A 16541-nucleotide genomic window follows, 5' to 3' on the forward strand; every position below is an offset into this window, starting at 1 on the left:
CTTACCTGTATCTTTAGGATAGTAGTTCCGGGTGCTGTGAATCTGCTTTCATTTAAAACCGCACAGCTTCGGCGAACAAAGTAAATTCCGCTCTTGTTGCAGCGTAACTACTATGGGTACAACATTTACGCGTTACGTCTCGCGGGATTTGGCGAGGGTGCACGGATATGAATGATTGCGGTCTGGTCACCAGCAATGCCTTTGGATGATCCAGGGCCAGAAGAGCTTGAAGGGCTCATTGCTTGATCGGAGCATCGGGCACGCCATTGGGGTCCTCTTCAGTCCTGGTTGCCTTGGTCGACCCTTTGGGCCCCTTGGTACCGCCCTTCTTCTCAGAGCCGCTGCCTCCCGCTGCCGTGGCCTTGGTGTCGCCCTTCGGAACGATCCTGTCGGGGATGACGGTCAGATTCATGATCGCAACGAGAGAGACCATATATCCCCGGCACGTTCCATTAAGCGTCCACGGCGGGACACTGCTACGGAGTGGTAGGCTGTACATCGGCGATGGGCACCGATTATCATTTACAGCACGGAGACTAAGGGCCATGTGGGTTGGTTTACTTACTTGGGAGGAGGGGGGTGAGCCCGGGTTCTACCAGCATCGCCAGTCAAGCCAAGCCAAGCATCCGAAGAAGTGGAGATTTCGTTGCCAAGGGACGGTAGAAGTGGTCAACATCTCGTCAGTATGCAGTTGGGTAATGATGAAAGCACAGTAAAAGAATATTCTTAAATCGAGACTTGGATCATACATCCTGGTATCTCCGCAGAGAGTCTGGAGATGGAATGTCCCAGTGGGCGGACGAGGCGATGATTGGGCCCCCAGGATGCAGCCGGAAGTGCGGATGGATCCATGATGTAAGATTCCCTAAAAAATTTTGACTCACTTTTCTGCAGTGTCGATTGTTTGCTTCACACTATCGCTTTTACTGTCTGGGGTTAAACCATATGACTCTGCAAATCTGAAGGAAAATCTATCATCAGCGACAGGTACACATTTTCGACTGACACGAAAATGGTGAAGTGCTGTTCAAGCTTCGAACCTTCAGGGGATACTTGGGTTTGATGTATACGGTATGATCACAATCCATCCGGAAGGAATGGTCGTATACATCCTTTATGAACAACGGTAGGATTGAATCCTAGTACAGGACCAGAAGTAGTGGCCACTTCCATATTCCCCCGATCCCGGTAGATTGTTCCAACCTGGATGGATGATAATGATGGTGACATTGACGCTCACCGGAGAGTGGTTGCTACGATATGTGAAGTAGATTTTTTGGAAGACGAATCCTTTGAGTTCATAAACGACATCTCAAAGGGTAGGGTACTGATACAGGCCGGAAAGAGTGTCAAGGTGTGGGTGGTCGCGAATGAAACCGGGGGGAAGGAAGCTCAAGTCAGCTCGAGTACATATCGGCGTGCTATAAGCGCTCGAATCTTAACCCTGTGGGTGCGATGTATGTTGGTATTTGGAGTACATGCGCTTACCTAGACCATGAAGAGAATGGGAATGTCACTCATGTTATCGAAATACACCTATAGGCGCCCGGAGTGGGAGAAAGGGCGTCGCAGAAGGAAGGAAGGGCGTCTCGAGACATCACATGTGCAAGCATGTGAGATCTTGAAATGGGTGCATCCGTCGAAATGCCGTGGGTGGGGTATTGAATTACGGCAAATGAACGTCAAGGTAGATTGACAGGGGAAGGAAAGAAGTCAAGCTAGTCAAGTACCACAGATAGCGGTTGAGGGTACAGCAGGTGCAGAACTCCGTCAAGAGCGGTGTGAGATACCAGTTAACCACCGGACGGGAGGGCAAAGCTATGAGATAGCAGTGAGCGAGGCTTCGTCGATTCGCATATAATGGGCGATGCGCGGCTATCGCATTGTATGGAACAAGCTTCCATGGTAGTGGAGACCATTTCGAAGGCGTTATAACAAGGAGTTATCTCAGGAGTCTTTCTATATCGGTCTAGACCTGTGTAACCCCCGTAAAGGATGTCAGCTAACTTTGCAGTGGTCCTCGCTTTGCCCTAATCCAACATGACTTGCAAGCCCTTGCCCTATCGCATCCATTCCTCGTATTTTCGTCTCGCCATCTTTCTCGATGTTTTCCTCTATCATGTTGCGCCAAGGTGTTTTGAAAGATTAGGCGATCGCCTGAGAGGGATCACAGTCTCAGAGTTGTCCGTCGAACGAGAATCTATAATGAAGAGGTACTAAGCTGTACCCTACTAAGCGCTGGACTCGGATGCACCGGTCTGGCTTGAAATAGGCATTTCAAGGAACGGCCGCTGGCGTCGGAAGGTCTGGTAAGAATGGACATACTTGAATTGACTAAGTTTTGAAAAGGTGAATTCATGCTATGTACAAGAGGCTCGGGTCAAGGGTGTGAGATATTTGTATCACGTAGTAATACTGATTAGGATCACCGAATAGGCCTAGTTGGCCTATGACCAGCACCGACAGGTTTTGTTGGTGGACCTCTTGGTCGCCCTCTAAAGGGGTTGTTGAGTGAGCGGTTCTACAGGCGAGGTCTTATCGGTCATAACTCACAAACCGGGATCGGCAGGAAATTCTTCCAGGTCTCCGTAGTCTGGTTCCCCCTCTTCCAAGTTTTCTTCCTTCGAGTCCTCGTCGCCATGGGCCGCCTGCTGGTGTTGTTGTTGCGACGAGGGAGGGTATGGCTTTTGCTCTTTGGAAGCCAGTGTCTCTTCGACAGAGTCAGATTCCACGGAGTCTGGGTTATCTCCCGCTTCTACGATCGCTTCATCGTCGCCTTTGGAAGGATGCTCACTCGATATAGAAGAATGCTCGCTACAGCAGGGATCCTCGTCAGAGAAGCTGATCGAGACTAATTTATTGTGCGGCATACCTGTTGTCAACAGCTTTAACGGCTGTGTGTGAGTCCTCCTCTGCCATGGTAGGCTGCGAAGAGATAGCAATCGGTCATCGAAGATGTTTTAGGAAATACATACTGGCATCAACGTGACTGGAGCAGCCTCATTCGGTCAATGGTAGATTCAGACCTTTCCGTTGACCATGTCAGCATCCGCGTATTGTCTTTTGGTCTTCCATGTTGTTATGACGGATTGTGAGCACCCCCGATTCTAGAGCCGACCGCTGCTACGGCGATGAGGACTATAGTCAGTCCTCAAGTTGTCCACAAACTTGCAGAGCTGTGGACCTGTATTTCCCACGGACCCTAATACTTGTCCTCCGAGGCTGTCCCAAAGCTGTCCACCCGGGGTCCCGTAACCAGTTTACCCTTATATGACATTGAGCTGTGGCAGTTCAATCTCGAGCACAGGTACACCTCCGTACCTTTTAAGTGCCGCAGGCCTTTCACCTGTCTCCTCACTAGTATTCCCTCGCCCCATCCGCTTCAATGGACTCTACCACCCACGCTGTGACCACTTTGGCCCTCCCTGAACCCAAGGACGGGAATGCTCAGGGCGAGCTTCCCTCGGGAAGCCTCTATGCTATCATCCCTGTTCACTCTGGACGATACGACGTCGGTAAACGGCAAGTATAGCGGCTTTGAATACAGCCATCGACTTACATAGTTATCGCAGTGTACAACGATCCCATGCCACGATCGAACCAGGGCTTTATATGACAGCAAGAACACCAGTGTAAGTGCCGGTCGATCAACGAAACCACATAGTCCGATTTGAACCAGTCATTCTCACTCAGCCCTCAATACCTACCCGAGCATTGGTCGGCGTACACACACCCCGAGGGCAAGACCTACTTTTGTCGCAATGCGCAGCTTCGCGTCGTCACCGACTCGTACTTGTATGACCAATCGGTGGTCGACAAACTCCTGCCATGGATCACACGCGTTGAGAAAATGGTGGAAGACAAGGCTTTCACTCTGGATGATAGCATGGAACTCTATGTCCAGATGGAAGGCGAAGACTGCAACTATTATTTCGCTGACCACGCCGCTCGAGCCATCTTTTGGCTGGAATCCTTTGAAACTTCGGAAGTCGGCTTGCTTCCTGTAGTCTCCGACTCCCACCTCAGTGAGTGGCCGGCGGCGTCAAAGACACATGAGCTGTTCTGACCGTTATCCAGAGCTCCAACTTGAGGAACAATACTGGGTGCACCTCGAGTACTTCTCCATGCATCCCATCAAGTTCAACTCGAATATCATTGAGGAAACCATCAGTCACTTAACCCACGGTTGTGGAGGTTCGTCTAACTCTCTTCCTCTATCTGCCCCTCATATCATTGAACGCCACCCTAGATCACCTCACCTCCAATTCGTCTACGTTCCCGTACGACATCAAGGAGTGCAGACGCTTCTTGAAGCTGCTAATCCCCTGCCGTGACCACCTCTACGATGGCAACATCATCAGCCTTGTCGCTCGCTTGAGCTCGGTGATCAGTGAGTGTATTGGCACTGGTACTACACCAGCCTGCTAACGCATGTCCGTAGCAACTAACCGGTACTGGACCCACTATGGGCAAGAGCAACCCCGGCTGGGTCGCACTTGCGCAATCATGGCGACTGACGACCGGGAAATTTCTTGGACACAGCCCATCGTCTCTACCCTTTCTCTGAGATCTTCAGACTTCTTTTATTCCCGATTGGGCGCGATCTTTACCGACAGCTATGTCTATGAAGCTGACTGGCGGAAGTTCATGTCCCAATCCGTCAATAAATGGAAGCGAGTATTCGCGATGTCCTTGGGTCTATTGTTGTAAGTCAAGTCGGACGTCCTCTTCGTTTCCATTCTGATGAAATCACTAGCTTGCACATATTCTGCTTTTATCTCCCAATCTCCCGCACTTTGGCAATTATTTCTGGAAGCTGCCTTGGTTTCAGCCTACTTGTTTCCGGTTTCTTGATACACTATCTGGAAGATGAGGAAGAAGGCACCGCTACCAATGCTGTGAGTTTTTGGAGGTTCCGCATCGCATTACGGCGCCTTTGTGATACTGATGACTGGTTCCGCAGTATAATTTCTTGTCCAAGCACCGAATGCCCAGGTTCGGGTACCAGGGCACTGCCCTGCTGTTCGGACTCCCCCAAGCGTTCAATCTTTGGGGTCTTGTCTTGATGTTTGCCCAAGTTTTCACCTTCACCGAGCCGCTTTACATTGCCAGCTCCATCTCCATCTCCATCATTGCTTTCGTTACGTTCAAGCTCGCTCGCCGCTTCCGCCGCATCTCGATGTTTTCTCCAACAAAAGCTCCCGAGAACTCTCTTCCGCCCGTCTAAGCACTTAGCGAGGAGCACAGCCTGCAGCGACTTTTCTCCTCAGTTCTTTCACGTTGACGAAGCCCACGGTACCTGCCCCAGCACGCTAGTATTGACTTCTGGACACGCGAGGGCAGCGCTCCTAACAAGCCACACAGCTCCATGCATCTGCGTTGCGGATGCAAGGGCGCTTCGAGCCGTTGGTGTAGTGCTTCTTTTGGATAATCATAACTGGAGAAGTGGATCTCGCCATGCAGCAAAAACCCACGATATGTAACAGTACTAGTTCTGCCAGTATCGATATCACGCAATTGATCCCATACCCGCACTTGTCTTCTTCATAGTTGACGCCCGACCAATAGCTCGTCAGTCATCAGTTCTCAGCCCTCAGGATTCAACGGAGCGCCACGCAGGGTGGCTGTGTCCAGTGGGCGCTTACCAGGCGGCATCGGTGGAAGACGCTTGTAGGTGAGTGGACACAGCTGAGTTGAGAAATTTCGGTGCGTCATGTCCTGACTAGGCTCTCTGATTTCGATATGCGCGTCGAAAAGCTAACGATAGCGCAGAGTACGTACGAAAACATACGGCATAGGTAGTGCAATGTCATTTACACTATTTACTGAAGCTTATTGTAACCTTTCCTATACAACGAAATTGTAATTGACCTGTTGCAGGGTGGAGAATACCGATGCAAGTCCTCACAGATATGTCGAGACTGAATGGACTATGGTGAACAACAGTCGTTCCGTTTTTTCGGACAGATTGGCTAATCCGCTCCAGGGTACCAGAGGCGCGTGCCGGGGCTTGCGGATGGCTATGATAACATCTGGCGCACCTCTCGCCTGCAGTCGTACATAGTTGCAGCAATCCACAGAGTCCCGTCAGCGGCGTCACTGCCATCATCCTTCTTTATGAGCCTGGAGTCTCGGATGGTATGTTCAGCGAGGACGACTGGAGGACGGTCCCCAGGGATCAAAACCATCTATCACAGGAAATTGATGAGACGACCAGACGAGACATTCCATGGAAGCAATTTAACAGGAACCCTTCACTACCCTTCATCTAAGACTACTAATGGAGGCTTTTGTATCGCTGCCTATCACAGATTTTCCAGTTGAGGGTATATTAAGGTATCGCAGCCATTTAGGAAGCCCGTATACGATGAACAGTTGCCCTGAAGGCAGCCTGGCCAGATTTCTCAGTCATTCGGGAATGAAAGGCTGTTCAAGGTATCAGGATTGACCTCAATTGCAGATAGTGGCTCTCATATTCAGAACTTGGGAGGCTCTATATTGCACAAACAGAGTAAAATGCATAGGCAGAACTCGTGATTCCCAAGACTCCCATGATCCCCACGGGTTGGTTCCAACCTCCACGATCCTAGCCTGTTTCAGCCGTTCTTCTCAACCTGGATGCTTCCAACAGCAGAAAACTTTCTATAATATCCGCCGTGAAAACGGTTAACGCCATTCGTATGCTGCCATTGGCTCAGACATCAACGATGGGTGGATTTTCCAGGACTTCTGGCGACAGCTCGAAACCAAAAACGGCCCACGTTTGCTTGGGATGCATCATCATTGATCACTTCGCAACGCCTGGTCTAAATCTTGAAGATCTGACTGGATGTAATTCAGTCCATGCCTGCCTACGCATACACCACCAGGCATTCATGAATGCTCTAATCCGTTTTCCCCCTCCCGTTGTGCACGGTTTTCGATCCGATTCCACTTGGTGCTCGCGAAGGATCTCTTTCAACCATTGCGAATAACCCACCGCGGTCTAGATCGCTTGCTCTCCGAGTTCTGGCGCTGCTGATATGCAACCTCACTGGCATGACAATGTCGACATCTGCTATCGCCATCTATGCCCAAGTGGAGGCATTGGCGCTTCGGACGGGATCGGATACGAAAGGATACGAAGAACTGCGCAGGTCCCACTTGGAGACTCTCAATAGAGACTAACTAAACGCTTCTTTGGTAGTCGTGAATGCTCTGACATACGGTTCCGTCGGAAACCTGGAGCTAAAACGATATGATCACAAAAATGTCCCTGAATTATATTTACAAACGGGGTTTGGGATGCTTCACTGCGTGGGTCTATATTATCCGCTCGGTCCGTATGTCCCTGCTGTGTCAACTGGTACTTAGGTCTAGTCCCCCAATTTTCTTCTCAATCACGGCTAGCTCACTGGATATCCCTTGCCGTTGCTCGGAATATAAGGTTGGGTGTTTTCGCGCAAACTTGAATGATCTTCTTTCGTCCATTCCTCTTTTCACCCTTCCCAATTTCCTGTTACTATCTGCTGTTTTGCGGTGGTCGACATGGGTGTTTACGATCCTGTACTGGGTGAGTTCTTGTGGGCAGACAATGAAGCGCTCCTAATCCCTTCGCGTTGCAGGGACGCTGTTGATCGGTGTCGCAGGTGAGTTTTATATTTCTCTAATTGGAACGATTTCCAAGTTCAGTTCCCAGTTAACACGTACCTGTACGGCGTCGTATCACACCAATATGTCCGTTACTACAGTTCCAGTAAGTCTATCCCGTCGTTCAGGAGGTACCGTTCTGAGGCCTTTTTGGGGGCATTGGCAGAATTCAACGATCCTTTGAGAATAAAGTTCGTAAAGAACTTCGATTTCATCTATGTTGGAATGCCTGATCAAAAGGAACAGAGTTTCTGTCTTAGCCCTTTTGACTTTCGACACCGTCCACACTGTTTTGTAAGTGAAAATTATCTCTATGAAGGCCTTTCCGAGTCGAGCGTCTGATCCTTATTACCCAGAATGATTTATCTCTGCTGGGTTTACCTCGTCGACAACTTTGCAAATCCTGGAGCTTTATCCCGTATGTATATTATGTAGGATTAAGCGCTCAACCGGCATCCTGATCAATAGCCCTAGAGCCCCAGTGGCCCTGCGGATTCATTCCAATCGGGACAGCAATTACAGCCAGCATCACCCACACGTTTCTCGGCTTTAGGTAGCCATGAAGTCCCTCGCTTTGCAATGGTCGAATTAAAATATTTCATAGGATCTACGGAATGCTGAAGAACCGCCCCTTGTTCGTCGTCATACTTGCATTGACCCTGGCGGAATTCGCTACCGCCCTAGCGCTCAGCATTCGGTGGGTTTTTACACACCGCAGATAATTCAAGAAAGTGGCAACTTACAATATATATGAAACAGGATGTGGACACTGGATCGGTAAATATCACCCCCCGCTATGCCAGCGCTTGACGGCTGAACTCACTGCTGGCTATTTCAGCTTTACTCTCATTCTATTGCCAGGCTTGAAGCCGTTCATCATCCCGTGGCTGCTCATCCAGTGCACGCTGGATATCATCGTGTCTGGTGAGGCCAGACAACCGCGTTCTCAAAAGTTACCACTTGCTTATCCAGCCATTCAGGCGTCCTGTCAGGGTTCTTGCACCGTCATAGAACAGGACACCTGCCCACAGACAGCGTCATCAACCGCCTTATTCGAGGGGCCATCCAAACTGGAGCGTTCTCCACTATATTGGCGATCACAGGTCTCATTGTGTTCCGTGAGTCGACTTTCTAGCACCAATATCCCAGCGCAGCTTAGAGTTGCCCAGTTGTTCGCCCCGACACCATCCTCCACGCCATGTTCATGATCCCAATAGGGCGAACATATACGACGGTATGTGTGCCTGTCATTCCTTCTGTATGGCAGGTGACCAAGGCTTCACTAGACGCTAATGGATACACTGAACGTTCGCACACATCTCAAGGACAGGCTGATGAACAGCGACGACAACGCTTTGGTGTGTCCCATTTTGCACCTAAGTCAAGTCTCGATACTGACATTTTCAGCCTGACCAAACATGGGGAAACGCAGCAAACCCCGAGTCCGGGATCCTGGAGAATTCCCGGCCCTTCAGTGCACGAGGAAGACTCTCTGATGCTAGTCCATACCTCCCCGCTTTCCCCAGAACAGAATCTTTCGACAATTTCTCAACCACTATGACCACCAACAAGCCCTCGTCTCACCACCCCGATTTCGAGTTCACCGCATCCATAACCCTTCCCAAGCCACCGGAATCTAGAACTCGGGACTAAGCGTACCAGAGTCTTTGACCATTCACCGCTCGCTTAAACTTGTGACATTAGTTGAAGTATACGCAAACGCCAGTCATCACACCAGATATCGACAATCTGACACTCGTTCATTATTTCCTATGTATGTACAATTAGATTACATTCGCACAGGGTTAATAGCTGTTGTACTTTACCTATCGTAAGATATCCCATACACCTAGATACCTATCAATACATCCTGTACATTACTCTCCCCCTGCGGACCCTGGCGCGATATAGATCTGACTGCATAGCTCTGGCGCGAGCGAGAAGTCCATTAGTCCTAGCGCGCGAACCGTGTGCTAAAATGACGCAGGTGGAGGAATCGATGGCGACCATTACTGGCCTCCATCACGGGACTTCGGAGCGATGGGAAGCCTTACTGTCGGCCCATCTATATCGCAATTGGGTTGTCATTGAAGAAATTGCCTGCAAGGGCGTCTTCGTACGCCCAATGCGGCGACTTCATCAAATGTCGTCCTAACCTATACCGTGTCATGACCTCCGCAATCGCAGAATCGCTCCGGCCAGGCTGCTCTATCAGCCGCAAATTCGGACTGTGTGGCAGATTTTTGAAAAGGTCTCTAGCGTCGTTGACTTCCGCTAGGTATTCTCGAGGCGGTATACGGGGCGGGTATTTGGGTTCCGCTTGGATGGCATTTTCAATGGAACCATATCGCTTGACGAATTGCAAAGCGCGAGCTGGTCCGACGTTCTTGATTCGCTGTGTGAAGTCCGTGCCAAGGAGGAGGGCGAAGTCGAGGAAGGAAACAGGGTCGAGCTCGAGACATTGTCGGATGGTCTGGGAGCAGATAATCTCCAGTGGTTCATGCATGCTGGTGAGATTTCGAAGTAATGGGGCGCCGTAGACCAGAACATCCTGTTAGAGACGGATCAGAAAGCGACAGCTAGTGGGAATCTCGCCATACCGTGTCTTCGCTCACAACGAAGTCCGCGTCACCGTGCAGGACAATGGAGGAGGCCAACCCTTCTCCTTCGGTTTCTAGAGGAGCGTCTATGATAGGGACTCCCATCGCTCTGATGATGTCCTTGCTTTCATTGTACGTGTCTGTATTGGGGAGGTTGCATCTGCGCTTGAACGACACAGACATCTTGCAGCTCTTGTCCAAAAGCAAAGACGACCGGGCCACGATATCCTTGAAATGGTCCGGGTCTTGATGAACGGCGTCCAGTGATAGGCTAGACATCTGGAACCACAAGTCTCGTTCCATGACGGACAACTGACTTTGTGCCTTGGTCAGCATCCAGTCCTGCTCTGTCGAAGCCTCTGGATCCTTTTGGGCCGCGGGTGGTACGCTGGCAAACATTCGGCTTGCCAAGAGTGTGACACTCGTCCTAAAGTTCTCGAAGACGTTGTAGAGGGTAGTGGACAGTGCGTCGACACTCTCAGTCGTTGCGTCCAGGGGCTGCAGTGTCGGAATATAAGCTCTCGAGACACCCGGTTCCAGTTGGGAGACTTGCTCCAACGCCGTAGAGGATGCCTGAGAGCTCAGCGTATCGTATGCCTTCTTGAATTTGGCGTCTTCGGACACAATTTGAAGGGAGGGGAAAACCTTTGAGATTTCTTCAGCCTTTCCATGCGGAAGTTCGCGCAGTTTCTCCAGAAAGCTGTTCACGAATTCGAGTCTCTTGACGCGTTCGCTTTCGACTTGACTTCTGTTGAATAGCTGATTTTGGTCTGCGCGTCGACGTTGCACCTAGAAAATTCATTCTCAAAAATGCTTCAGCCAGAGAGCTAGTTTGAAACTCACCTCCCTCGCCTTCGCTATATGCCTTTTCCTCCCATCAAATACTACCCAAGGTTGAATCTTGCCCTTTGAAAGCTCCTGGCAGATTCGATACCACCCCAGGACATGTCGGTATGGGTGAGGTGCTGGAGCAAAATGCAGACGTTGTGTAATGAGTGTTCCGTCTCTATATGCTCGTAGCTTTAGATTAGCATCCCAATGTTGGAGAAGCGGCCTCACATAACTACTCTAGACCCAGAAATATCCTTGAAACGGCGTTTCAGTGGTCTAATGGCCTGCGGACTGATCGACGCTTCAGGGTGAGTAATTTAGGACGACGAACCCGATTGAACGCACCATGATTTCCGTAGGAAGGGTAACAATCCATGTACTCCCATCCATATACATGCACAGCTGTGTTTCCCAATTATTGAAATGGAGAACGAAATTTGCGAATGTCTCGCAGCCTTGTCTGTGGTTGGAAACAACACCTGGACTTTGAGTCTTGGCCTTTATTAGCGCCCATTTCCCACCCACATGACACGAACCTACAGTCACATGACCAGTCGCGAGACTAAAAACACTGACCACACTCGGTGATGCGCTTGGTGTGCTCGATGATACGAATCGGAAAAGAGAGAAGGAAAAGAAATATATAATGTTTACTACAACATGCCGTACAGCAAGGAATTACAGAGCCCCATTCACAACTACAACATTGTCGTCTACTCTTCACCACGCAGCAGGAAGTCCAGACGCAGCCGCTCCAATCTCCGTGAGTTCGATCAGAGGATCCAGCTGGCCCTTGAACTGGGGCAGATAAGCGGCATCGGTATAGGGACAGTGAACTGCCGGCGAGCCCTTGTAAATGGGAGTATAAGTAGCTGCGCAGATCTCGAACGGTGTGAATTCGTCGTAGTCAATGTCGACTGCATTGCGAGGGTTGCGGTCTCCAGCGGCGATACGTTGTTTGGCCTGAAAACATCCATGTCAGTTACTTAGGCCCTTTCAGAGAGAGGAAGGATGCATACCTGAGCAACGATCTTAGGATCAGGTTTCAATTCAATAAGTCTCTTCGCGAATCGTGCAGCATGAGCGTGGTTGTCAGCCTTCACGAAGACACCAATGGCGCTTCGCAGGGCAATTTGGAGATGTGGGGGTTGCAATTGACATTGGGTGAAGTAGGCTGCCAATTCGAGGTTGCGCTTGACATTGTCCGGTTCCTGAGCAGCCACCCGTCGCCTCTCGAGCTCGATGGTCACACCGAGGAGGTACTCGCGAGCGGCGGTGATGGTATCTCTCCACTGGAATAGAGGGAATAGTTTTAGTACTAGTAATGGACACATCATGCGGAGGCACTCACTGTCTTGGCCTCATCATCCGAAGAGAGAACAACAAGTAATAGTGCTTGGAGAACAGATCGGAACGTAGCTTGGGCCTCTGCCAATTTGTTGCTAGAAACAAACCTGTATCCTTCCAAGAGCTCGGAGCGTATAGATTGCAGAGATCGGGCAGCGATGGGGAGTACCCGACTGGGCGAGGATTCGTTGGGGTTGCGACGGAGATGCAGATGCAGCGGTGGAAGGGATGCCACAGGCGTGAGGTAGACGTGTGACGATCTGTATATCGATAGGAACAGAGGTTTGAGGAGCGCAAAGTTGACAACACCGAATTGTCGATTGAGTAACTGAAACGGAAGTCAGAACATGAGCACCACTGTCGGGAAGGGTCAATCTCACCTGCATGGCAGATTCGAAGGATCCAGCAGCGACATGGTCGACAGCAAGTGGTGAGTTTCGGACCCACAGATCCCTCTCATCGACACCTGGAGCAGCCCCAGCACCCAATTCCTCCTCCTCTTCGGCAGCTTCACCATCGTCAGGTGTCTGGAAGTCGCCGGCATCAGCATCAAGATCCCATCCCTCCTCTGCAGGGTCGATTTCATCTTGCTCCTCTTCATCCTTGGCCCATGCATCCAAAGCGCTGTGAGCAGCGGTTCCGGCATCACCGTTGGTGAACTCGATATCGGCGCCACCTTCGAGAATACCATTGGCAAGAACGCGGTCGAAGAAGCTTTCGCCTCTTGGAACGGCGGGCCAGATGAGGTCGGCGGTAGAGGTGACAACGGGAGGTGGCTTCAATGTCGAAGCAGCATAGGTCGGCACATCGGAGATGTCGTCTTCGGTAAGACCTGCAGCCTCGAGAATTTCAGCAGCAATGTCGTCCTTGCCGTTCGTTTTGGCGGTGAGATAAGCAAGAGGGTCTAGGGCAACTATTAATTTCAGTCGAGCGCAGTAATACCAGAGTGAACTTACGAAGGCCAACATCTCGAAGAACGGAGATCCTCGCCTCAATATCACCAGCATAGAGGGCGTTGTGGAATCGCGACATAGGATCACCCCGTGCATCCGCAATCTTCTGCATCTTCGTCAACTTGTCGGTGCTGCCAACAGCGAGGTAGAGGAAAGAAAGCTTGTCAAAGTTCTTGGTTTGTTGATACGCCTTCTCCACGATCTGGATAACAGGCACTTAGCAAATGAACCGGAATGTGTAGTCGTGGCACTAACTTTATGGTTTCCTTGCTTCAAGGCCTGCTGAGCGAGGCGCTCCCAGCACTCCGGTCGGTTGATCGTCTTCGCGTTCTCTAAAGCAACCTCGAGATTCCCACATTCGATCGCCAGCTCAAACTTGGTATTGGCATCTTGAACGAAGTGCAGAGCGATCTACAAGGAATTTACTTTGTTTGTCTCCAGAACGAGTGGATGTCCATACCTCTGGGAAGCCCTTCTTCTGCAGGTAGGCAATGATGCTTTGACCAAGGAGATTGGATGTTCGGATGATGTGGAGCATCTCTTCCTGATTGTTCTTCAAGAGCGCCAGCTTGAAGCGGTATTCAGTAGGGTCGAAAGTAATCGTGCGGGGCCGAGCTGAGCGATCAAGGCAGTAGACAGTCTTGCCCTTGACGCGGGTGAGGTAGACGGGGTTATCCAAGGTGCAGATGACGCCATGATCACTGGAAAAGTCATTAGGGAAGAGCTGAAGGGAGAAAGGTCAAACCAGCATACCCTTGAGGAAGGCAGTACTTGACGTGGTTGAGGGTGGAGTAGATGAAGACACCGGAATCATCCCAGGCACCAGATTTGATTCGGATGGTCTCGTGCACCATACTATGTTGACTGAAGTTCTTGTTGGCAATGGTGATAGCTACGGGGTGGAAGGTCAACCGCGTGGAATACGGGAAATAATGGCACGACGTACTGTGCTTGCTCAACAAAGCGACGAGCCCACCATCTGAGCTCCAGACAATGTACTTGACGGGAGGGCTGTTGACTTCAGCAATAGTCTTCTGCTGCTGGATGTCGTAGAGGACGACAGAGGTGGGCGAGCTCAAGAGAAGGCATGCGGTGCCGCCATAGAAGATCTCGTTCGTTTGCACAGGAGGTTTGATCACCTTCACAACCGAGTTGGCGAGGTCGCGGACTTCGATAACCTAGGACGAGAGGATTAGCATGAATACGCCAATGTCGAAGAAATGATCCGCGGACCTGTTGCGCCTTGTTCAGCACAGCAAATCGGTTACGAGCAACAAAGATGGCGCTCTGTCCATTGCCCCTCTTTCCATCCACGCTCGAGTCCTTCACCTCGCCCTGAACCGACTGCGGAAGGTTGGTCAATTCATAGAGGCCGCTGTCGGAATTGATAGTAAGGAGGACGGCGCGTTCGGCGGGGTTGAAGCTGAGAGTTCGAGGAGGGACGTATGGGCTGCCAAACTTGCGGACGCTCAAGAGACCAAGATCGGAGCCAGTGTTGAAGTCATACGACCGCACATACTTGTCACGAACATAGTACAGCGTGTCTTGATGTACACTGAACGCCGGACGCTCGCGCTCAAGCTTGAACACGATCAGACCGCTATCGTGGCCCGCAGCAAAGAGGTTGAGGTTTGGATGGGCGGCAAGAATCCAGAACCTATCGTGTTCCCTTCGGAAAGTCTGAATCGCGCTCCTCTTCCCAAGATCCCAAACTCGTACAGTCTTGTCCTCTCCACAGGAAACGATCAGCTCGTGCTTGGGATGGAAAAGCGCGCTCGACACATTGTTGAAATGACCGCGGCAGGAATCAACCTCCCATGCTTTGGTTTCGCTCATCCTCCAAACTTTAATGACGCGGTCGTCCGCTGCTGAGATGATGAGTGGCAGTGTAGGGTGGAAGACGGCATAGTTGACACCGCGATCATGGCCTTCGAGGACGTGTTTGACGGTGGAGAAAGAATCGAAGGTCTCGAAATTCGACATTCCTGGAGGACCTCCCATGCCGGGATGCGAGGCGGGTCCACCGCTGTGTGGTGAAGTCTTCCTTAAGCCCGAGATATCCCAAACACGAACGGTCTGATCCATGGACGCCGAAACGACAAGGTCTTCCTTGGGGTGGAATCGTGCCGACATGACGTAGTGTGAGTGTCCAGTGAGAACGGCGATACATTGGCGAGAGGTGCTGTTCCAGATTCGAATCGTCTGGTCATCAGAGGCTGAAATCTACACGATCTCTGTGGTTAGCCCCGACTTTTGATGATTGATGAAGACGCACAATCCAGGGCATTTCATGGTGGAACTGAACGGTTCGAACATAGTCCAAGTGGCCATGGAGGGTGAACAGGCATCTTCGGTTCTGGGGCCGGATATCTATAAGGCGTTCACTGTGAGGATAACTTTATCTCCAAGTGCGATGAACGACACATACCCCATACTTTGATTTTATAGTCGTCACCTCCGGTCACCAAAAGGGGCCTACTTGGATGGATATCCACGCCTCTGACAGGGCCTAAGCGACAATAAAAGACTGAGCTCGCCGCGGCTAGTTATCGCGATGACAAGAAGAGCGCACCTTCATGTTCCTCAAACCTATCAACTAACACACCCATTCGATAATTCCAGAGTTGGACGCTTCCATTATGAAGAGCAGCGGCCAGCAAGGGTTGTGTCGGGTGAAAAGCAAGCCCTAAATGAGCGTCGAGGTCAGATCGCCTTCATCCCATTCCCCCCTTTCGCAACGAGCGGCCGAATAGGCGATATAGATACACACCCTTTACGCGGTTGCTTTTCGATTCGAATTTTGTGAGCATTACAGACATTGTGATTCGCAACGCCGCCTGGCGGAGATCTGGCGGACACCGATTGTCAAGGACGTTGGAATCGACGACGACGACGACGTTTGGATGCGACCGCCAGTGATAGTTTTGTACGCAACGCGCCGACTACGGTCCCTCTGATGAGACGTGGCTCGCATACGTGGGAATATTCCTTCCTCGTCACGTTCCTCCAACTTAGGGGCTGGCGGCTTCCACAAGTAATACATACAGTACCTGCTCTACGTGTACATAGCTGATACATAACGTTACAGATGGTTACAGTAAAGAGATGAGAGCTATGGCCTTATGCCATCGATCTAACAAGATAACGTCGTACAAAAGTCGTTAAATAAGAACGCCTGCTT

At 50.7% G+C, this 16541-nt stretch overlaps 6 protein-coding genes across 6 annotated transcripts; 2 read left to right on the top strand and 4 right to left on the bottom strand.

Moving 5' to 3' along the window:
- Positions 1–235: 235 nt before the first annotated feature.
- Positions 236–412, bottom strand: CC1G_07675 (hypothetical protein; the record flags this gene model as incomplete). Its single annotated transcript, XM_001832363.2, has 1 exon — positions 236–412. One exon carries the CDS (start codon positions 410–412, stop codon positions 236–238), a length of 177 nt encoding a protein of 58 aa, XP_001832415.2.
- Positions 413–2549: 2137 nt separating this feature from the next.
- Positions 2550–2919, bottom strand: CC1G_07676 (hypothetical protein; the record flags this gene model as incomplete). Its single annotated transcript, XM_001832364.2, has 2 exons — positions 2550–2814; positions 2873–2919. The coding sequence occupies 2 exons, from the start codon at positions 2917–2919 to the stop codon at positions 2550–2552; spliced, it is 312 nt and encodes a 103-aa protein (XP_001832416.2).
- A 466-nt stretch (positions 2920–3385) lies between these two features.
- On the top strand, positions 3386–5227 carry CC1G_07677 (hypothetical protein; the record flags this gene model as incomplete). The annotated part of the gene is made up of 8 exons (XM_001832365.2): positions 3386–3526; positions 3573–3632; positions 3713–4025; positions 4078–4194; positions 4250–4390; positions 4442–4706; positions 4757–4898; positions 4964–5227. The coding sequence occupies 8 exons, from the start codon at positions 3386–3388 to the stop codon at positions 5225–5227; spliced, it is 1443 nt and encodes a 480-aa protein (XP_001832417.2).
- A 2300-nt stretch (positions 5228–7527) lies between these two features.
- On the top strand, positions 7528–9282 carry CC1G_07678 (hypothetical protein; the record flags this gene model as incomplete). The annotated part of the gene is made up of 14 exons (XM_001832366.2): positions 7528–7552; positions 7605–7628; positions 7667–7735; positions 7796–7820; positions 7876–7923; positions 7986–8047; positions 8104–8182; positions 8234–8326; positions 8389–8406; positions 8468–8553; positions 8610–8747; positions 8799–8863; positions 8916–8987; positions 9037–9282. The coding sequence occupies 14 exons, from the start codon at positions 7528–7530 to the stop codon at positions 9280–9282; spliced, it is 1050 nt and encodes a 349-aa protein (XP_001832418.2).
- Positions 9283–9694: 412 nt separating this feature from the next.
- CC1G_07679 (hypothetical protein) lies at positions 9695–11456 on the bottom strand (the record flags this gene model as incomplete). The annotated part of the gene is made up of 4 exons (XM_001832367.2): positions 9695–10180; positions 10230–11018; positions 11073–11297; positions 11406–11456. The coding sequence occupies 4 exons, from the start codon at positions 11454–11456 to the stop codon at positions 9695–9697; spliced, it is 1551 nt and encodes a 516-aa protein (XP_001832419.2).
- Positions 11457–11780: 324 nt separating this feature from the next.
- Positions 11781–16179, bottom strand: CC1G_07680 (coatomer subunit alpha-2; the record flags this gene model as incomplete). Its single annotated transcript, XM_001832368.2, has 14 exons — positions 11781–12023; positions 12080–12352; positions 12412–12735; positions 12788–13311; positions 13364–13562; positions 13616–13771; positions 13821–14061; positions 14114–14252; positions 14307–14538; positions 14594–15583; positions 15636–15730; positions 15789–15869; positions 15933–16046; positions 16131–16179. 14 exons carry the CDS (start codon positions 16177–16179, stop codon positions 11781–11783), a joined length of 3660 nt encoding a protein of 1219 aa, XP_001832420.2.
- Between the last annotated feature and the right edge of the window lie 362 nt (positions 16180–16541).

The sequence above is a fragment of the Coprinopsis cinerea genome (genome assembly GCF_000182895.1).
Source record: "Coprinopsis cinerea okayama7#130 chromosome 9 map unlocalized cont3.9, whole genome shotgun sequence".
Classification (NCBI taxonomy): domain Eukaryota; kingdom Fungi; phylum Basidiomycota; class Agaricomycetes; order Agaricales; family Psathyrellaceae; genus Coprinopsis; species Coprinopsis cinerea.